Here is a 14,320-nt window from a genome sequence, read left to right on the forward strand (position 1 = left end):
CTACCCTGCTTTCCTCTCTCCCTCTCTCTCAGGGCTTTGCCAGGTACGGTTGAGCGGTGAGGAGCGAGCTGGAGGCACGTGCCTCCTCCCCGCCATGAGCGGAGGGGAGGACCAGAGGAGCTAGAGCGCGGTCCCTGCCGGTGCGCAAGGGAGAGCTTTCTGGTCTCCCGCGGAAGGGCGTGAGTACGAGCGCTGTTGTTGACATGTGGCCCCGTGTCGTGACACACGCTGCCTATGGGTAAGTTGTCTCTCTGTCCCAAACAACACGCAATGGTTGTGGCAAGTTGCTGGGCAGCCTCGGGTGTTGTGCGGAGAGAGGTTGAGGTTGGAAGGGACCTCTGGAGACCTCTAATCCAGGCTCCTGCTCCAGGCAGGCTGGCATCAGAGATGACAGACAGGTGGCACAGGGCTTTGGCCAGTTGAGGATTGGTTCCGTCCCCTCTTGATGCATTGTTTGACGTTGCTTGAGATCCCTCAGCTCCTGGGCAGACTTCAGGTTGTAAAGGTGAACGTAGCTCAAATCTGATCTAAGCCAACCGAAGTGCGACACTGCCTGGGCTTGCATGAGACCCGGTGATGGTAGATGTCTGTCAGCAAGACCCAGGTCCCCCCCAGAGCTTGAGCAGGTGTTGAAATGAGCTTTTCTGCCAACAGCGGGCTCAGCTCCTGAGCTCTGGAAAGCCTTCGTGACATGCCAGACACATCTCAGGGGGCTCCTCTCTGCTGATTGTTTTGCTGTAGGGTTGACATCCATCGGAAGGAGAACGCTGGCGCCGCTGAAAAGCCCATCACCATCCATGCCACGCCAGAGGGGTGTTCCGAAGCCTGTCGCATGATCCTTGATATCATGCAGAAGGAGGCTGATGAAACGAAATCGTAAGTGCCCCTTGGCTCAGCAAAAAGGGCAGGTTTGGTGGACGAGAGGTAAATTCGGCCATCGGTGGAGAAGCAGCCGTCTTCTGTCACCTGCCACCCCCCGGGGGAGTGGCTGGCATTGGGAGTTTCAGGATGGAGTCATGGGTCAGTGAATGACTGAGAGCTTCGTGACTTCTCCGTGGTGGGGTTGACAGTGCTGTAGAGACCAGAAGCTCGGGTGGGGTCCAGAGAGCATGTAGGCAAACTTGGAGAACAAAAACCCCCGTGAAATACAGGTGTGCCCCTAGGCTGGGGAAGTCCCCGAGGACTTTTTTGTTCTCTCTATATGTTGTTCTATATATAGGGCTAGAGCCTGATATATCCTCGCTATGGATCTATATGAAGATGGGGAGATACAGTGGGGGAAACGGTGGTGGTTCTTCTGCTCCTTCCACCCCGTCGTTAGTGCCCGTTGCTGGAAATTGGTTTCTTGGCCAGGTGGAAATTTAGATTTTATTTTTTAATCCATTTTAGAGCAGAAGAGATTCCCTTGAAAATCCTAGCACACAACAGTTTGGTGGGGAGGTTGATCGGCAAGGAGGGCCGCAACCTCAAGAAGATCGAGCAGGACACAGGCACGAAGATCACCATCTCCCCGTAAGTCGTGGTGAACACCAAGCCATCCCCTTCTACCCAGCATGGTACGGGCAGCGGAGGAGCCAGAAAACAGCAGTTGCATCCTCTCATGCACGTTCCTCATCCCGGGTGGGTGTTCCTCATCCCGGGTGGATGGTGGGCTTGGGCAGGGAAGAGGGCGTGTGGTCCCCTGCTGTCTCTGGGAGAGTTTAGTTTTCCAGTGGTTTGTTTTTGTTTGTTTTTTTTTTCATTTTTTAACCGGGGGAAAAAAATGTAACCGTGCCTCTGGATGTATCTGTGGGGTAGCTTGCAGGATTTAACCATTTATAACCCTGAGCGGACCATCACGGTGAAGGGCAGCACGGAGGCGTGCTCCAATGCCGAAGTGGAAATCATGAAGAAGCTGCGCGAGGCCTACGAGAACGACGTGGTGGCCGTCAATGTAAGCTCCCAGCCCTCCCGCCTGGGATGCCGCCGCTTCGGAGCCGTGCTGAGGCGGCTGGGAGACAACTGGGGGGCAGCCGGTGTGTTAGGGCGAGGGCTGGCCGCAGGCCTTCACCCCCTGTGTCCACACCGCGGTGGGAACCCCGCTCCGCCTTTTACACGTTTCTCCACGTCTTTGCTTTCCCAGCAACAAGCCAACCTGATCCCAGGTCTGAACCTCAGTGCTTTGGGCATCTTCTCGACGGGGCTGTCCATGCTCCCATCCACCCCGGGCGCCCGAGGGGCTGCAGCAGCCACCCCGTGCCACCCGTTTGCAGTAAGTGCAAGAAGTTCTGGGGTGCAGGGGACGCGTTCTTGGGGGCAGAGTGGTCGCTGGACGCTGCTGCTGTAGCTCTTGAGTTTGGGTGGACACGGTGGCTGTAGGTGCCATCTCATGGGGAGCCTTGAACAAGAGCTCTGGCTCTTGGCCGTTTGGGGAAGATGCTCATTGCAGTAGCAAAGTGGAGAAGACAGTGAATGAGTGTGGCTCGTCGCTCCTTGGATTTAGCTCCCTGGGAAGATCAGCTGCATCCCCGTGGGCTGAGCTGGGTTTAACCTGTGTTTAAGGGCCGTCTGTGTCCCAAGGTTGCCGGTCTCTGAAGGTGGCTGGGGGCAATCTGTGCTGACGCCAGCATGGAAAACGCACACAGGTGGTCTTCAGTCCTGAGCCCAAAGCCACTGCTGGATTGGGATGGTGTGGACTGGGTTGTGCCCTGCGGGTCTGGTCTTGGTGGCCACCTGAACCCACCAGCATCGTCACAGGGCACGTGGAGTGTAGGGTGAAGGGGGATGAGCAGCCCACCCTGAGCAACCAGCGCCATCAGCGTTGATCCCTGCCCTATGCCCGAAGGGTTGTGGTTGTTGGGTGCCAGTCATCACCTGAGTTCGTAGGCAAGGGGTTTCCTCTTCCTCGGGATGCTGTGGCTGCGAGACCTGCGGCAAAGCAACCCTTAAAACTGGGAGGCAGTTTTAAAACCACTGAGGTCACACGCTGGCAGCATGGTCCAGTGTCAGGAAGACACGCCAGCCAGAGTGCTGAGGCAGAAGGTCCATCCCCAGCCTGCTGGCAGCTGGAGAACACCCTCAGGGTGACCAGGCTCTGTGGTCAGTCTCCGTTAGTCTCTAAATCCTCCTGCTGGGATGCTTTGGCTGCACGGCGACTGGCACGCGGGTTAATTTACTTGTGCTGTTTTCTTTTCCTGGCGACGCCAGCAGCAGAGCGGTCGGAGGAGAACGGTGAGTGCCAGGCTGGCGTTGCAGAGGGCTGGACGAGCGTGGTGGGTGCGATGGCTGCGGAGGCACCGAGGGCCCCTCGGTCTGCCTGCACTGCCAGCCTGGGGGGGGGGGGGGGGGGGGGCTGCTCCTGCATCCACCGCCCCATGAGCGCAGCCTTTGGGAAGGGTCTGCTGGAACGTTTGCTGGCGTGATGGAGTGGAGCCAGGCAGGTCTCCTCACGGGCAGCATCTGTGTGGCCTTTTTAAAGCCATCCTGGCGAGGCCAAGAGGAGCAGTTGCTTCTGCCATCGTTGTTTTTTTTATAGTAAACCGAGGAGCTGCCAAAAAAATACCTAACAGGAACCAGCCTGGCTCTATGGCAGCTCCTTCCCCTCAAGTACTTCGTGTTTCACACCTCAGAGTGGTCATTTCTGATCGTGTCCTCAGCAGGACCTGGGACCGGTGGCTGGAGCTTCAGCTCTTGGAGCTCTAGAGACCTGGCGAGGATGGAAGATGAGGAAGGAGCCTCACAGTGAACGGGGGGAGCTGGGGAGGTTCAGTGCCCACGCTGGCCGCAAGGACCAGCTGGGCAGGAGAGGACACGATGGTATAGGAGACGTGGAGCAGCCTGTGGCCAGGAGCAGAGGGTGGGCACAGGGAGCATGATCTCGGTGCGAGGGAGAGCGTAAACCTCAGCGCAGCAGGTGTAAGTAGAGGGCTGGGAGCAAGAGCCACGTCAGCTGTGGGCAGGGGAGCTGGGTCCTCTCCGCCCAAATAACCGTGGTTTGCAGGTAGCAACTGGTTGCGCTTGCATCCAGAGCGGGAGAGAGTTGTGTCTGCTGCCAGGAGAAACGTTGATGTATTTGAGACACTGAAGAGTTGAAGCGGAGTTGAGTTGGGTTGCTGGGATGCACCCCTTTGTGCCGTGGAGAGACCCACGGCTTTCTCCCTGTCCCCAGCCCCGGTCTTGGGAGAACATCTTCAGCCTTGGCTTTTTCTTCTCTTGGAACTGGAGAAGGGAAACGGTGGTGGAAATTGGAGCCAAACCAGACATTTCGCTTGGTTCTCGCCAAACCCCCACCTCCTCTGCAGGGTTTTGCAGCAGGGCTTTGGCTTTCCAGGGTTGTGGCTGCTCTGAAAGGCCGTAGGGGCCAGTTTTCTGCTGTAAACAGTAGTAGGACACAGCCAAAAAAATAGTAGCAGGGAGGGGCTGGGGGTAGCTGGGAGCCCCCATCCACCTCCCAGCCTCGCTGTGCTCACGCAGGAGCCGCGCTGCAGCTCGCCCCGATGTGCACCTGCGCTCCCCGGGGGGAGTTCCAGGGGGCTGAAGGGTTGTCCCCGTGTCCCTGCCAGGCTCATGGTGGCACGCTGCTCCATGTCAGGCTGGGGGCGGCCAGGAAGGGGCCTGGCACGTTGGGAATGTCACTGACCCTTGTTTTCTCTCCTGCCCTAGAGCTCTGCATACCTTTCGGGTCTGTACGGAGCCACCCCAGCTGGCGCCTTCCCCCATCAGCACCCCGTGAGTGCCCCGGCACCTCCCTCCGTGAGACCTTTGCTTGGGCACCGTGGGAGGGTGGGCATGTGGCCGGGGGGCAGCCGCTGCCCTGGGGTGCTGGCAGGGGGGGCAACCCCCACCCCAGTCCAGCTGGTCCCCTGACCGTCTCGCTCTTCTGTGCCCCTGCCAGCTGCCGGAGCAGGAGGTTGTGAACTTGTTCATCCCGACGCAGGCGGTGGGGGCCATCATCGGGAAGAAGGGGCAGCATATCAAGCAGCTGGCACGGTTTGCTGGTGCCTCCATCAAGGTGAGCAGGGTGCTGCGGGGCTGGCCCCAGGCTTTGCGCCTTGTTTCCCCTTCCTGCTGCTGAGGGCAGTGAACGGGAGCCATCGGGGAGCGATGCTGCTGCCCACATTAGTACAAACATGGTCCTGTGACACTCCGGTTATCACCCATGCTTGGGTGGGAGGGGATGCCCCTATGTAGGGGGATGCTCCTGCATGGGGGGACATCCAGCACGGGGGGAGGTCTTGCCACAGCGGGGCCCTGCTCACACTCCTCCTCCCCCATCCCCCCGCAGATCGCCCCAGCAGAAGGTCCCGATGCCAGCGAGCGGATGGTCATCATCACGGGGCCGCCCGAGGCTCAGTTCAAGGTGCGCTGGCCACGGGGTGGGGGTGGCTGAGGGACAATCGAGAGCATCCCTTTGGTCGCTGCTGTGCTGCCAGCCTGGCTCTGCCTCCCTCTGAGTGCTGGGGGGCTGTTTGCTCGTACCGTGGTTTTGATGCTGCCAGACATCGGTACATCATCACCCCTAGGGATGGAGGGCACAGAGGCACTGCTAGAACTGCTGCCCGATGGCTTCACTTCCCTTGTGTCTCGCTCTCCAGGCCCAGGGGCGAATATTTGGGAAGCTGAAAGAGGAAAACTTCTTTAACCCGAAAGAAGAAGTGAAGCTTGAAGCCCACATCAAGGTGCCTTCCTTCGCTGCCGGCCGCGTGATAGGCAAAGGTGGCAAGACGGTAGGTGGGGGGTGTGGGGATGCTCCCCTCTGCCCCAGGACTGCAGAGCTGGGCATCACCCATCGCCCCTGCCCGCCCTGGGGGGCAAAGCCCAGGTGCTCGGTGACTGCGGCAAGGTCTTGACCCCAGCCCCGTGTCCTGGTGGTGGCTCTCACTGGGCGGTGACTGTCCCAGGGAGGGGGACAGGGTGCGCCCCATGGCAGCCTGGTGCTGCGCGCGGGCTCGAAGCCAGGGCTGACACCAGCAGGGGAGGATTTTGGCTCTTCCACAACCAAACCTTGGGATCTGTCATTTGCTCCAGGTAAACGAACTGCAAAATTTAACCAGTGCAGAAGTGATTGTGCCGCGAGACCAAACCCCAGACGAGAACGAGGAGGTCATCGTTAAAATCATTGGGCATTTTTTTGCCAGTCAGGTAAGGTTTGGCTGTGGCCTTTCCAGTATTCCCAACCGGTTTAACCCACCAAGGAAAGCTGCCGAGCACTGCGCTGCCTGGGCATCCTGCAGCTCTGTTCCGCATGGCTCCTGTGCACCCGGGATGCACTAAGGGTTCTGGCAGCTCTTCCCAGCTGTGCAAGCATTAGATTTAAAGGCTGGCTTGATGGTGTCTTAGACGCCCGGGGTGTGAATCTGCTCCTCTCTGGCGTCAGTGCCAGCAGGAAGGTCCCGCATCCCTTCTTGAGGGTGCTTGAGCAGGGTGGCAGCACCCAAACCCCAGGCTCTGGAGGAGTGACAGAAGCAGCCCGTTAAAACCCGGCAGTGCTCCACTCGCAGCTGTGCGGGAGCAGAATGGCTCCTTCGTTAGCATATCCTTAATTACTGCATGCTTGTCCCCTAATATTAAAAGTTGGAGGGCGATGAGCGGCAGGGTGCTGTTGTGGCTGGGGGGAGCGGCTGCGCGCGGTGCCCACCCTGACGCCCGCTTCTCGATCCCACCGCAGACTGCACAGCGCAAGATCAGGGAAATCGTACAGCAGGTGAAGCAGCAGGAACAGAAACACTCTCAGGGAGCCCCAGCCTCGCAGCACAGCAAGTGAGGCTCCTGCCGTGCCGGCCAGCACCGCCCGATGAATGTAACCCCGCCGCTGCCGTCGCCGGACCCCCCAGCAGGTCAGGGGAGCAAACCAAAGACCCCCCCCGAGCCCCCCCACCCCGTGGCCAGGGCGCTGCGAGGATGTGCAGCGGAGGGGTACGGGGAGGGCTCTCTCCATCCCGTAGCCTCCCCCTTACTCCGTCACTTCCTGACGCTATCCCTTTAGTTGGACTAACATAGGCAGAGAGAGATTTTTATTTTTAATTTCCTAAAAGCCACCTGTTTCATCCAGGCACGGCGAGGGGAGCTTGCCCGGCGTGGGGGGCTGCAGCGCACAGCGCTCCTCGATTTTTAGAATTAATATATCGATAATGAAACTAACGCTGATTTTTAAGTTTCGTAAGAATTTTTTTTTTTTTTTTTAATTCTTTTTTTAATTTCAAAGGGGTCGGGGGAGGGGGATGGTTGTTTTTAGCAAAAGCAGGCTTTTCTAGAGTTTTAAGGAAAGGAGCTAGTCCATTGGTTCTCTAATGCACAGTAGAGCAGAGATGTAGGATTGCCAGCAGGGGAAGAAAAAGAAAATATTAAATGAGTGTTCAAAAGTGATTTCTTAAGGGCTTTGAGAAGAGCAGTGCCTGTATGAGCCAACAGAAGGGATACCGTCTCCTAAAAGAGGAATCTCTTTCACACACCCTTTCCTCTTTGCTTCACAGAGTCCAGAGCTGGGGTTTGCATCCCTCCTGTCCCCCTCTCCGTCTGTCTGTCTGTCTGTCTGTCTGTCCGTACCCCCCCTCTCCCATCACCGCCCGCCCCGCCGCGCTTGGCACCCGCATCCCTGAGCAGGGAGCTCAGGGGACGGGTCCCCGCTGCAGGGAGAGGAGGGGACAATGGGGGGAGGGGGAGAACCCAGCAGATTGATGAGAGGTTATCAGCCCAGGGCTGGAAAAACTAGCAAAATTTAAAAAAAATAAAACAAAACACACATACCCCCATGACACACGCATACACACACACACAAAAACTACCTCAGGTTTTCGTACCTCAGCACCTTGCGCTTGTGTCTCCCTTTTAGAGATTTTGTATGCCTTGTAAAACTGATAGTTGGAGCATTTTTTTATTTTTTTAATAAAAAACAAGTTGGAAAACGATCTTGACCAAGTCAGCTGCGAGGCAGGAGAAGGAAACCATCCCACGTGTCCCAGAGCTCTTCTGTAGTCTCCTTCTGCTAGCTGAGAGCCAGTGGCCATTCCTTCAGAGAAAGCTTGAGAAATGTTTAAAAAAAAAAAAAAAAAAAAGAAAAAAAACCCAAAAAACCACAAAACCCACCCCCAAACATTAAAAAAAAAAAAAAAAAAAAAAAGGGTAGAAAGAAAAAGAAGCCCAATAACTGAAAGCGGTGAAACCTGACGGGCAAGAGGAGGGACAGAGCAGCGTGGCCCCGGCGTGTGCCGTGTGCTGGGTGAGGGGCCAGGGCCAGCGCCGGACCCCCGGGCTGCAACTTTTCCTCTACTGTGGAGTGTTCTGTGAAAAACCAACCCAGCAACAAAAACAGACGAAAAAAAGTGAAATATATCCAGCTAACGAGCCTGAGCTTGTTATCCGTTGCTTTCTTTCGAGTGCCTCGAGTTGGTCACAGCCAAGCTGAGTTTGGGGGTTGGGTTCCCCCCGGCCGCCCCCTCTCCCGGGGCAGCCAGAGCCGTGCTGGGGCTGGGGTGCAGGGCTGGATGGGGGGGGGCTTTTTCGCAGGGGATGGGGGGCAGGGCAGTGGTTGCGGGCCTTGCCAGGCGTAGCTGTACCAAACCACAGCCGCACCACTTGTCACGCCGACGTGTTTTGGAAAGGTGCAGGGCACAGGAAAAGGCCCGTCCCCACCTGTAGTGCAAGTGGTACAAAGAAAAGTATCAGGTTTTGTATTTGCTGCCCCCCGTAGCCCCGGGTGGTGGGAATGGCCGGGCTCCTGGCACTGGGAATGGGAATGGCTGGGCTCCTGGGAATGGGAGTGGCCGGGCTCCTGGCACTGGGAATGGGAATGGCTGGGTGCCTGGCACTGGGAATGGGAATGGCTGGGCTCCTGGCACTGGGAATGGGAATGGCTGGGTGCCTGGCACTGGGAATGGGAATGGCTGGGCTCCTGGCACTGGGAATGGCTGGGTGCCTGGCACTGGGAATGGGAATGGCTGGGCTCCTGGCACTGGGAATGGGAATGGCTGGGCTCCTGGCGCTGGGAATGGGAATGGCTGGGCTCCTGGTCCTGGCACTGGGAATGGGAATGGCTGGGCTTCTGGCACTGGGAATGGGAATGGCTGGGTGCCTGGCGCTGGGAATGGGAATGGCTGGGCTCCTGGCACTGGGAATGGGAATGGCTGGGCTCGTGGTGCTGGGAATGGGAATGGCTGGGCTCCTGGCACTGGGAATGGCTGGGTGCCTGGCACTGGGAATGGCTGGGCTCCTGGCACTGGGAATGGGAATGGCTGGGCTCCTGGCACTGGGAAAGGCAATGGCTGGGCTCCTGGTGCTGGCACTGGGAACGGCTGGGTGCCTGGCGCTGGGAATGGGAATGGCTGGGCTCCTGGTGCTGGGAATGGGAATGGCTGGGTGCCTGGCACTGGGAATGGCAATGGCTGGGTGCCTGGCACTGGGAATGGCTGGGCTCCTGGCACTGGGAATGGCAATGGCTGGGTGCCTGGCACTGGGAGTGGCAATGGCTGGGTGCCTGGCAGGGCTGGCGCAGCGGCAGGGCAGCCCCGCGGCACCGGCACCATAAGGCTGGGTCTGGCCCAGATGCGCTGTCTGGGCGCCCCCACCACCCCCCTCCTGCAAGGCCCACGTCACGGGTCACGGGGCAGACACACTGGAATGTACAAAGCTGGATGACGAGCATCCCCCTGCCGTGGGCAGCAGCCGGGGGACACGGCACCGCTCCCGCTGCACCCACGTTCTGCCATCAGCACGGGCCAGCACCAGCTCATCGCCCGCACAAGGCCACTGACCGAGGAGCGAGGCCCAGATCCCGCACGCAACAACGCACAAACGTTAACAGCCCATTTCTCTCCGTAGGGTGTCTCAGGACACGTAGGGGCACGAGGAACCGAGCCGCAGCTGAAGGGCCAGAGCCCACGAGATGACCTTGAGGGGACATTGACTGGTACGCGTACCATTGCCCCGCGACCTCAGCACCCACAGACACACAGGCACTTCTAGGCGACCGGCCGTGAGCAGCGCACACGGGGTTTACACCACCGAAGCGCTTTTGGGTTTGTGTAGAGGACAGGGGAGGCAGCGGCTGGCTGTGGGTCCAGGGAAGCTGCTCGCGGCAGCACCACCCTGCTCCTTCCACCCAACGGCCGAGCCCCCTCTGCTTAAGGGGCGCATTCCAGGAGGACCCGGAAAGCATCCCCACACCACTGGCCCCTCTGCAGGGGTTGCTTTGTTACTGTTTTTCCCCCCCCCAAAAGAGAAATTCTGGTTTTGTAACCAGCAGACTGCAGGGTCAGCCTCAAAGCTGCACCCCCAAAACAGTGAAAACGGAAGCAAAGGGGAAAGGATACCCAACGCGTTCAGCTATGGGGGCCTAGCGTTAACAAACGGCTAAAATCTTCCGAGTCCTCAGGGATCTAGGGAAGATTAAGTCATGTAAGAAATACACAACAAAAGATGACAGCTTGCCTTTGTAACAGTTGTCTCTGGAGAATCTCTGATTTTGTGACAGACTGAGCTAATCACTTTGAAAGCAAAGACTGATACAGCTGCTGACCTGCAGCGCAGATAAAGCACTTACCCGCTTTCCCAGGAGAGCAGATCTTCAGCCAAGGAGCAGCACGGTGAAGGCTGATCACACCCACAATGACAGTGGGGAACGTCCCCAAAATCACTGTATTTTCCCCCAGAGCTGAGGCGATACCATAATTTAAGGTGATTTCCAGTGACAAGATAACTATGCCATAACAGAAGCAACCTGACATTTACACAAGCATTCCAACACGTGGCTGCCAAACCAGCTATGGGGCAGTCTTTCCTCTGTGACGGTAAATGAAAGACCTGAAATCCTATTCCAGTTCTGGAGTATAACCTAAAGGGGAAAAAAAAAAAAAAATCCCAAGGGGAGAACACCCATGTTCAAACTAATCTATCTCAGTCTGACTGTAACAGTGAGGATTCAACACAAGCTCTTCATTTGGCAGACACACGGAGGCAGTGCCTGCAGCGGAGGGCAAAAGGCAGGAACGGGTTCCAGCAGCACCGCTGAACCTGGCAGGACACGCGGCCACAGCCCAGCACGTTTATTCCACTTCCACAGCAGAACACTGCGGAGACACCCGCGTTACCCTCAAACAGACCCCAGCACTGCGCAGCCCCTGCTCACCAAGCAGCACACACAGGCTTTGTTTGCCTTACCGAGAAGTCTAGTGAGTTACCCCAAAAAGAAATCCGCTTCGGTATTACCGGGACTGGGCTTGCTCGTCTCGCTGCTGTACCACATCCCAATTGCCCCTTCAGGATTTGGTGGCGATAGCCGAGGCTTTTATGCCCGCTATTCATCCTGACTAGGGTCTTCTTCCTCATAGATTGTAAGTGAAAAGTAAAAACCACACTGACACATCAAGGTTTTTTTCAATTAAAAAACATCACTATATTTAATTACCAGAGTTTCATTCAAGTAAGGCTCTTTATATAAGTTACATATTTATTTTAATAAAAAGAAATAAATACTTCTCTCTTCACATTAGATAACTCCCTGGAGACAGAAAAAACAAAAACAATAATGAAAACACAAACCAACCCCAACTACAGGGGTTTCACTATGGATTTGTTACAAATCAAAAGACGGTAAATGTTTGCTTTCTGTGGTCATCACAAATCCAGTTTTAGGAATCAAGTAGATCATAGATATTCTAGAAACAGAAGAAAACTCTCTTTGAGGAAACAGTAGCTCAGCACATTGTCCTTGGGAAGATAAGTTTGGGTAACACAATTGTTACCACCGCCACAGATGAGAGTCCCATTTGTCCATAATGTGGCCACGTGTGCTCAGAGGTACGAGCATCCATCTCTGTATCCGAGGTTCACAGCATCTGTTCTTGACCGTTCCCTTGGTGAGGTCACAGCAATCCTTCTGGCCTGCACTCAAGGCGCACTAGCTGATTTCAAAGAGAGTTACTGTCTCCAAAATTGGGGGGAGGGGGGAAAAAAAAAAAAACCAAAAAAAACCCCAAACCGCTACTTCATAGCCTAAAGAGGAAAATTTGTGTGCCTGTTGACTTTTCAAATAAGATACTAGAAAAGTAACTAAAATAATAGTTTAGTCACCCTAAGGTGATCACAGTGTTACTCAATAGTGCATGTTTCATATAAGTTGCTGATGGATTATTTCCCACACCATCTTCTTGCGGAAGTAAGGCATGTTATCCTGAAAAAGAAAGAAAAACCCATTAAATACAAAGCCACAGTAGAAAGAGACAGAAAATATGCATAAACAGTTAATTCTTTAATGTGAAGTTTCTTCTAAGAACTGTCAAACACTCGCCACTTGGATACAAAACGTGTTTCACCCGTGCAGCTCCTAAGAGGGTGGCACGACAACCCAACAAAGCCAGATGTACTCCACCACACAACAGCTTACAAGCACTTTAGTAAGAGACCACCGTGTTGGAAAATAACTGGTGTCTTAACCGGTCAAAGGGTGAAACCTGTTTTTCCAAAAGATACCAAGGCCAGGTATCACAAGCCCACTGGCTGCAAATTCCTGCCCAAAAGGAATCTCACTGATTCAACTAGGAAGGAGACACCAGACATAAGGATGGAGCACACAGTTCTGCCCTGCTCAGGCCACTTTCAAGTTCCAGCCCCAGAATCTACACACCAAAACCAGAGAAAGGTACAAAACCTCAGCCCCTGCCTCAGACACAGTTAAGAGCTGCTGTAACTCCCCTGGCTCTTCTATCTGCAGAAGCCTGGAACTGTTTATAACCTTCACTCACCTGTGTAAAGGTGATCGGCTTGTCTCTGGAAATACAATCTGCATATTGGCACATAAAAACCCCACAGTCGCTTCCATTCAATTGCTGAGGGATTTCCTAATGAATGCAAAGAAGATGGAAAATGTTAAGAAAGAAAAGCAATTTGACATAGCACACTACCCAAACCAGACACTCATGGACCTACTTGTAGAATCTACTTGCTGCTCCCAAGCACAAGGAACAGACCCAACTAACTGCACATCACCCCTCCCCCTCTGCTTCCTTTACTTCGATGTTACAAGCCAAATCCTTGGCAGGCTGATAAGGGATAGCAGCCTTCCTCCCTGCAAAGTGTCTTGAGTTTTACACAGCGTCGCGTTTCTCAAATCGAGTCTTTAGATACTGCTTTCTACTATTAACTCGTTGAGAAACATCAGCTCAACCCTTTGCTTTGTCACATGCCAGGATCTGTGCTCCAAACAAGAAGCCCACATTCTCTGGCAAGAGCTAAACAGATTTTTTAGATTTGACTTGTGAAATGGGGGCAAAGCCAGATTCACCTTCATGTGGCAGAGTAATTAAAAAAAAGAAAAATGAAAAAAGTATTCAGCCAGCAAGGAGAGGCACTGCTTAGAGATTTCATCCCAGCACAGTTTGCTGGTCCAACTTGCAGCCTGATGTGGTACCGTAAGAACACAAGATGCTCACGGCCGTGCTCTAAAGCCTTGGACTTATTAGAAACTGTTAAGATCTTTGTGATGAGTTATAGTTCACATTTCAAATCCACGTGGTGCTCACTTACATGTGATCCCATGCTGTAAAGAGTCCACTCTGAAAACGTCAGCTCCAGATTTCTTTTTTCCCGGCTTTCTTCTTGCAGGTATTGGCTGTTCAAAACAACAATAATAAAATCACTCTTCATAATTTAGGCCAACAAAAGAAAAAGCTGCTGAAGGATCACAAGATGATGAAGGGCAGGACAGTAAAATGTCAAGAGGATCCTCACAGCAGCTATTTAAGGCATTTGGAGGAAAAATCCAAAACTCAATTTTACAAACACAGTGTGAGGGTGTGAGCTAATGGTGTAGGAATGAGACCAGCAATACCAACAGAGGCTTCCACAAAAGTGTAAGCTCATTGCCTAGCAGAGGTCAAAACCCTCCAATCACATGTTATCTGAGGAGGAACAGAAAAATCAGGCGAGGAACCATAATGCCATAATTCCACTGTGTGCCTTAATCCCACATACCAAGTGCACCTCCAGAAGAACAAACCAAAAGCTTCTGGGCTAATATCTCTGGCTGAGGAAGGTCTCAGGCCACCAGCTGCTGAAAGAATACTCTTGAGGACAACATTTTATTCTATGCAAACCTGTTCTTATACCCTTTCCCAAGCATCTGCTGTTAACTGTTCAGGGGAGCACTGGACTAAAAGAACGCTTGGTTTGTCTCTGTGGAGCTGCTCTCCTGCTCTTGCTCTACAAAACTGTTGGTTTAAGGGGGTTTGCTACTTCTGCATCACTGGCAAAGACATCTACGGACGCTGGCTGGCACAATGTGATAAACCACAGCCGTTGTATTTGAGATGTATGCCATGCCAGCTGATACATCTGGAAAAGCTTGCCA

At 54.4% G+C, this 14,320-nt stretch overlaps 2 protein-coding genes across 6 annotated transcripts in view; one reads left to right on the forward strand and one right to left on the reverse strand.

Moving 5' to 3' along the window:
* The window catches only part of IGF2BP2 (insulin like growth factor 2 mRNA binding protein 2), a 27,157-nt gene extending 18,829 nt beyond the window's left edge, over positions 1-8,328 (forward strand). Inside the window, exons 7-18 of one of the 4 annotated variants that reach the window (XR_013931835.1) lie at positions 742-876; positions 1,390-1,512; positions 1,798-1,933; positions 2,123-2,251; positions 3,187-3,210; positions 4,642-4,707; positions 4,874-4,990; positions 5,264-5,338; positions 5,574-5,705; positions 6,007-6,120; positions 6,647-6,815; positions 7,452-8,328. Coding sequence is in view for 3 of the 4 variants with exons in the window: in XM_080410356.1 (XP_080266482.1) it covers positions 742-876; positions 1,390-1,512; positions 1,798-1,933; positions 2,123-2,251; positions 3,187-3,210; positions 4,642-4,707; positions 4,874-4,990; positions 5,264-5,338; positions 5,574-5,705; positions 6,007-6,120; positions 6,647-6,742 (1,147 nt within the window). In the remaining variant the exon portion in view is untranslated. Of the gene's footprint in view, positions 1-741; positions 877-1,389; positions 1,513-1,797; positions 1,934-2,122; positions 2,252-3,186; positions 3,211-4,641; positions 4,708-4,873; positions 4,991-5,263; positions 5,339-5,573; positions 5,706-6,006; positions 6,121-6,646 lie in introns of all 4 variants that reach the window. The other 3 variants (XM_080410357.1, XM_080410356.1, XM_080410358.1) reach the window with 3 other exon arrangements.
* SENP2 (SUMO specific peptidase 2) overlaps positions 7,145-14,320 on the reverse strand; it is a 25,414-nt gene continuing 18,238 nt past the window's right edge. For both annotated transcript variants that reach the window (XM_080410354.1, XM_080410355.1), the window contains exons 15-17: positions 13,498-13,582; positions 12,717-12,812; positions 7,145-12,145 (exon numbers count right to left, since the gene is read on the reverse strand). In XM_080410354.1, the coding sequence (XP_080266480.1) occupies positions 12,083-12,145; positions 12,717-12,812; positions 13,498-13,582 (244 nt within the window). In that variant the 3' untranslated portion in view covers positions 7,145-12,082. The remainder of the gene's footprint in view (positions 12,146-12,716; positions 12,813-13,497; positions 13,583-14,320) is intronic.

The sequence above is a fragment of the Falco punctatus genome (assembly GCF_963210335.1).
Source record: "Falco punctatus genome assembly, chromosome: 13".
In the NCBI taxonomy this organism is placed as follows: domain Eukaryota; kingdom Metazoa; phylum Chordata; class Aves; order Falconiformes; family Falconidae; genus Falco; species Falco punctatus.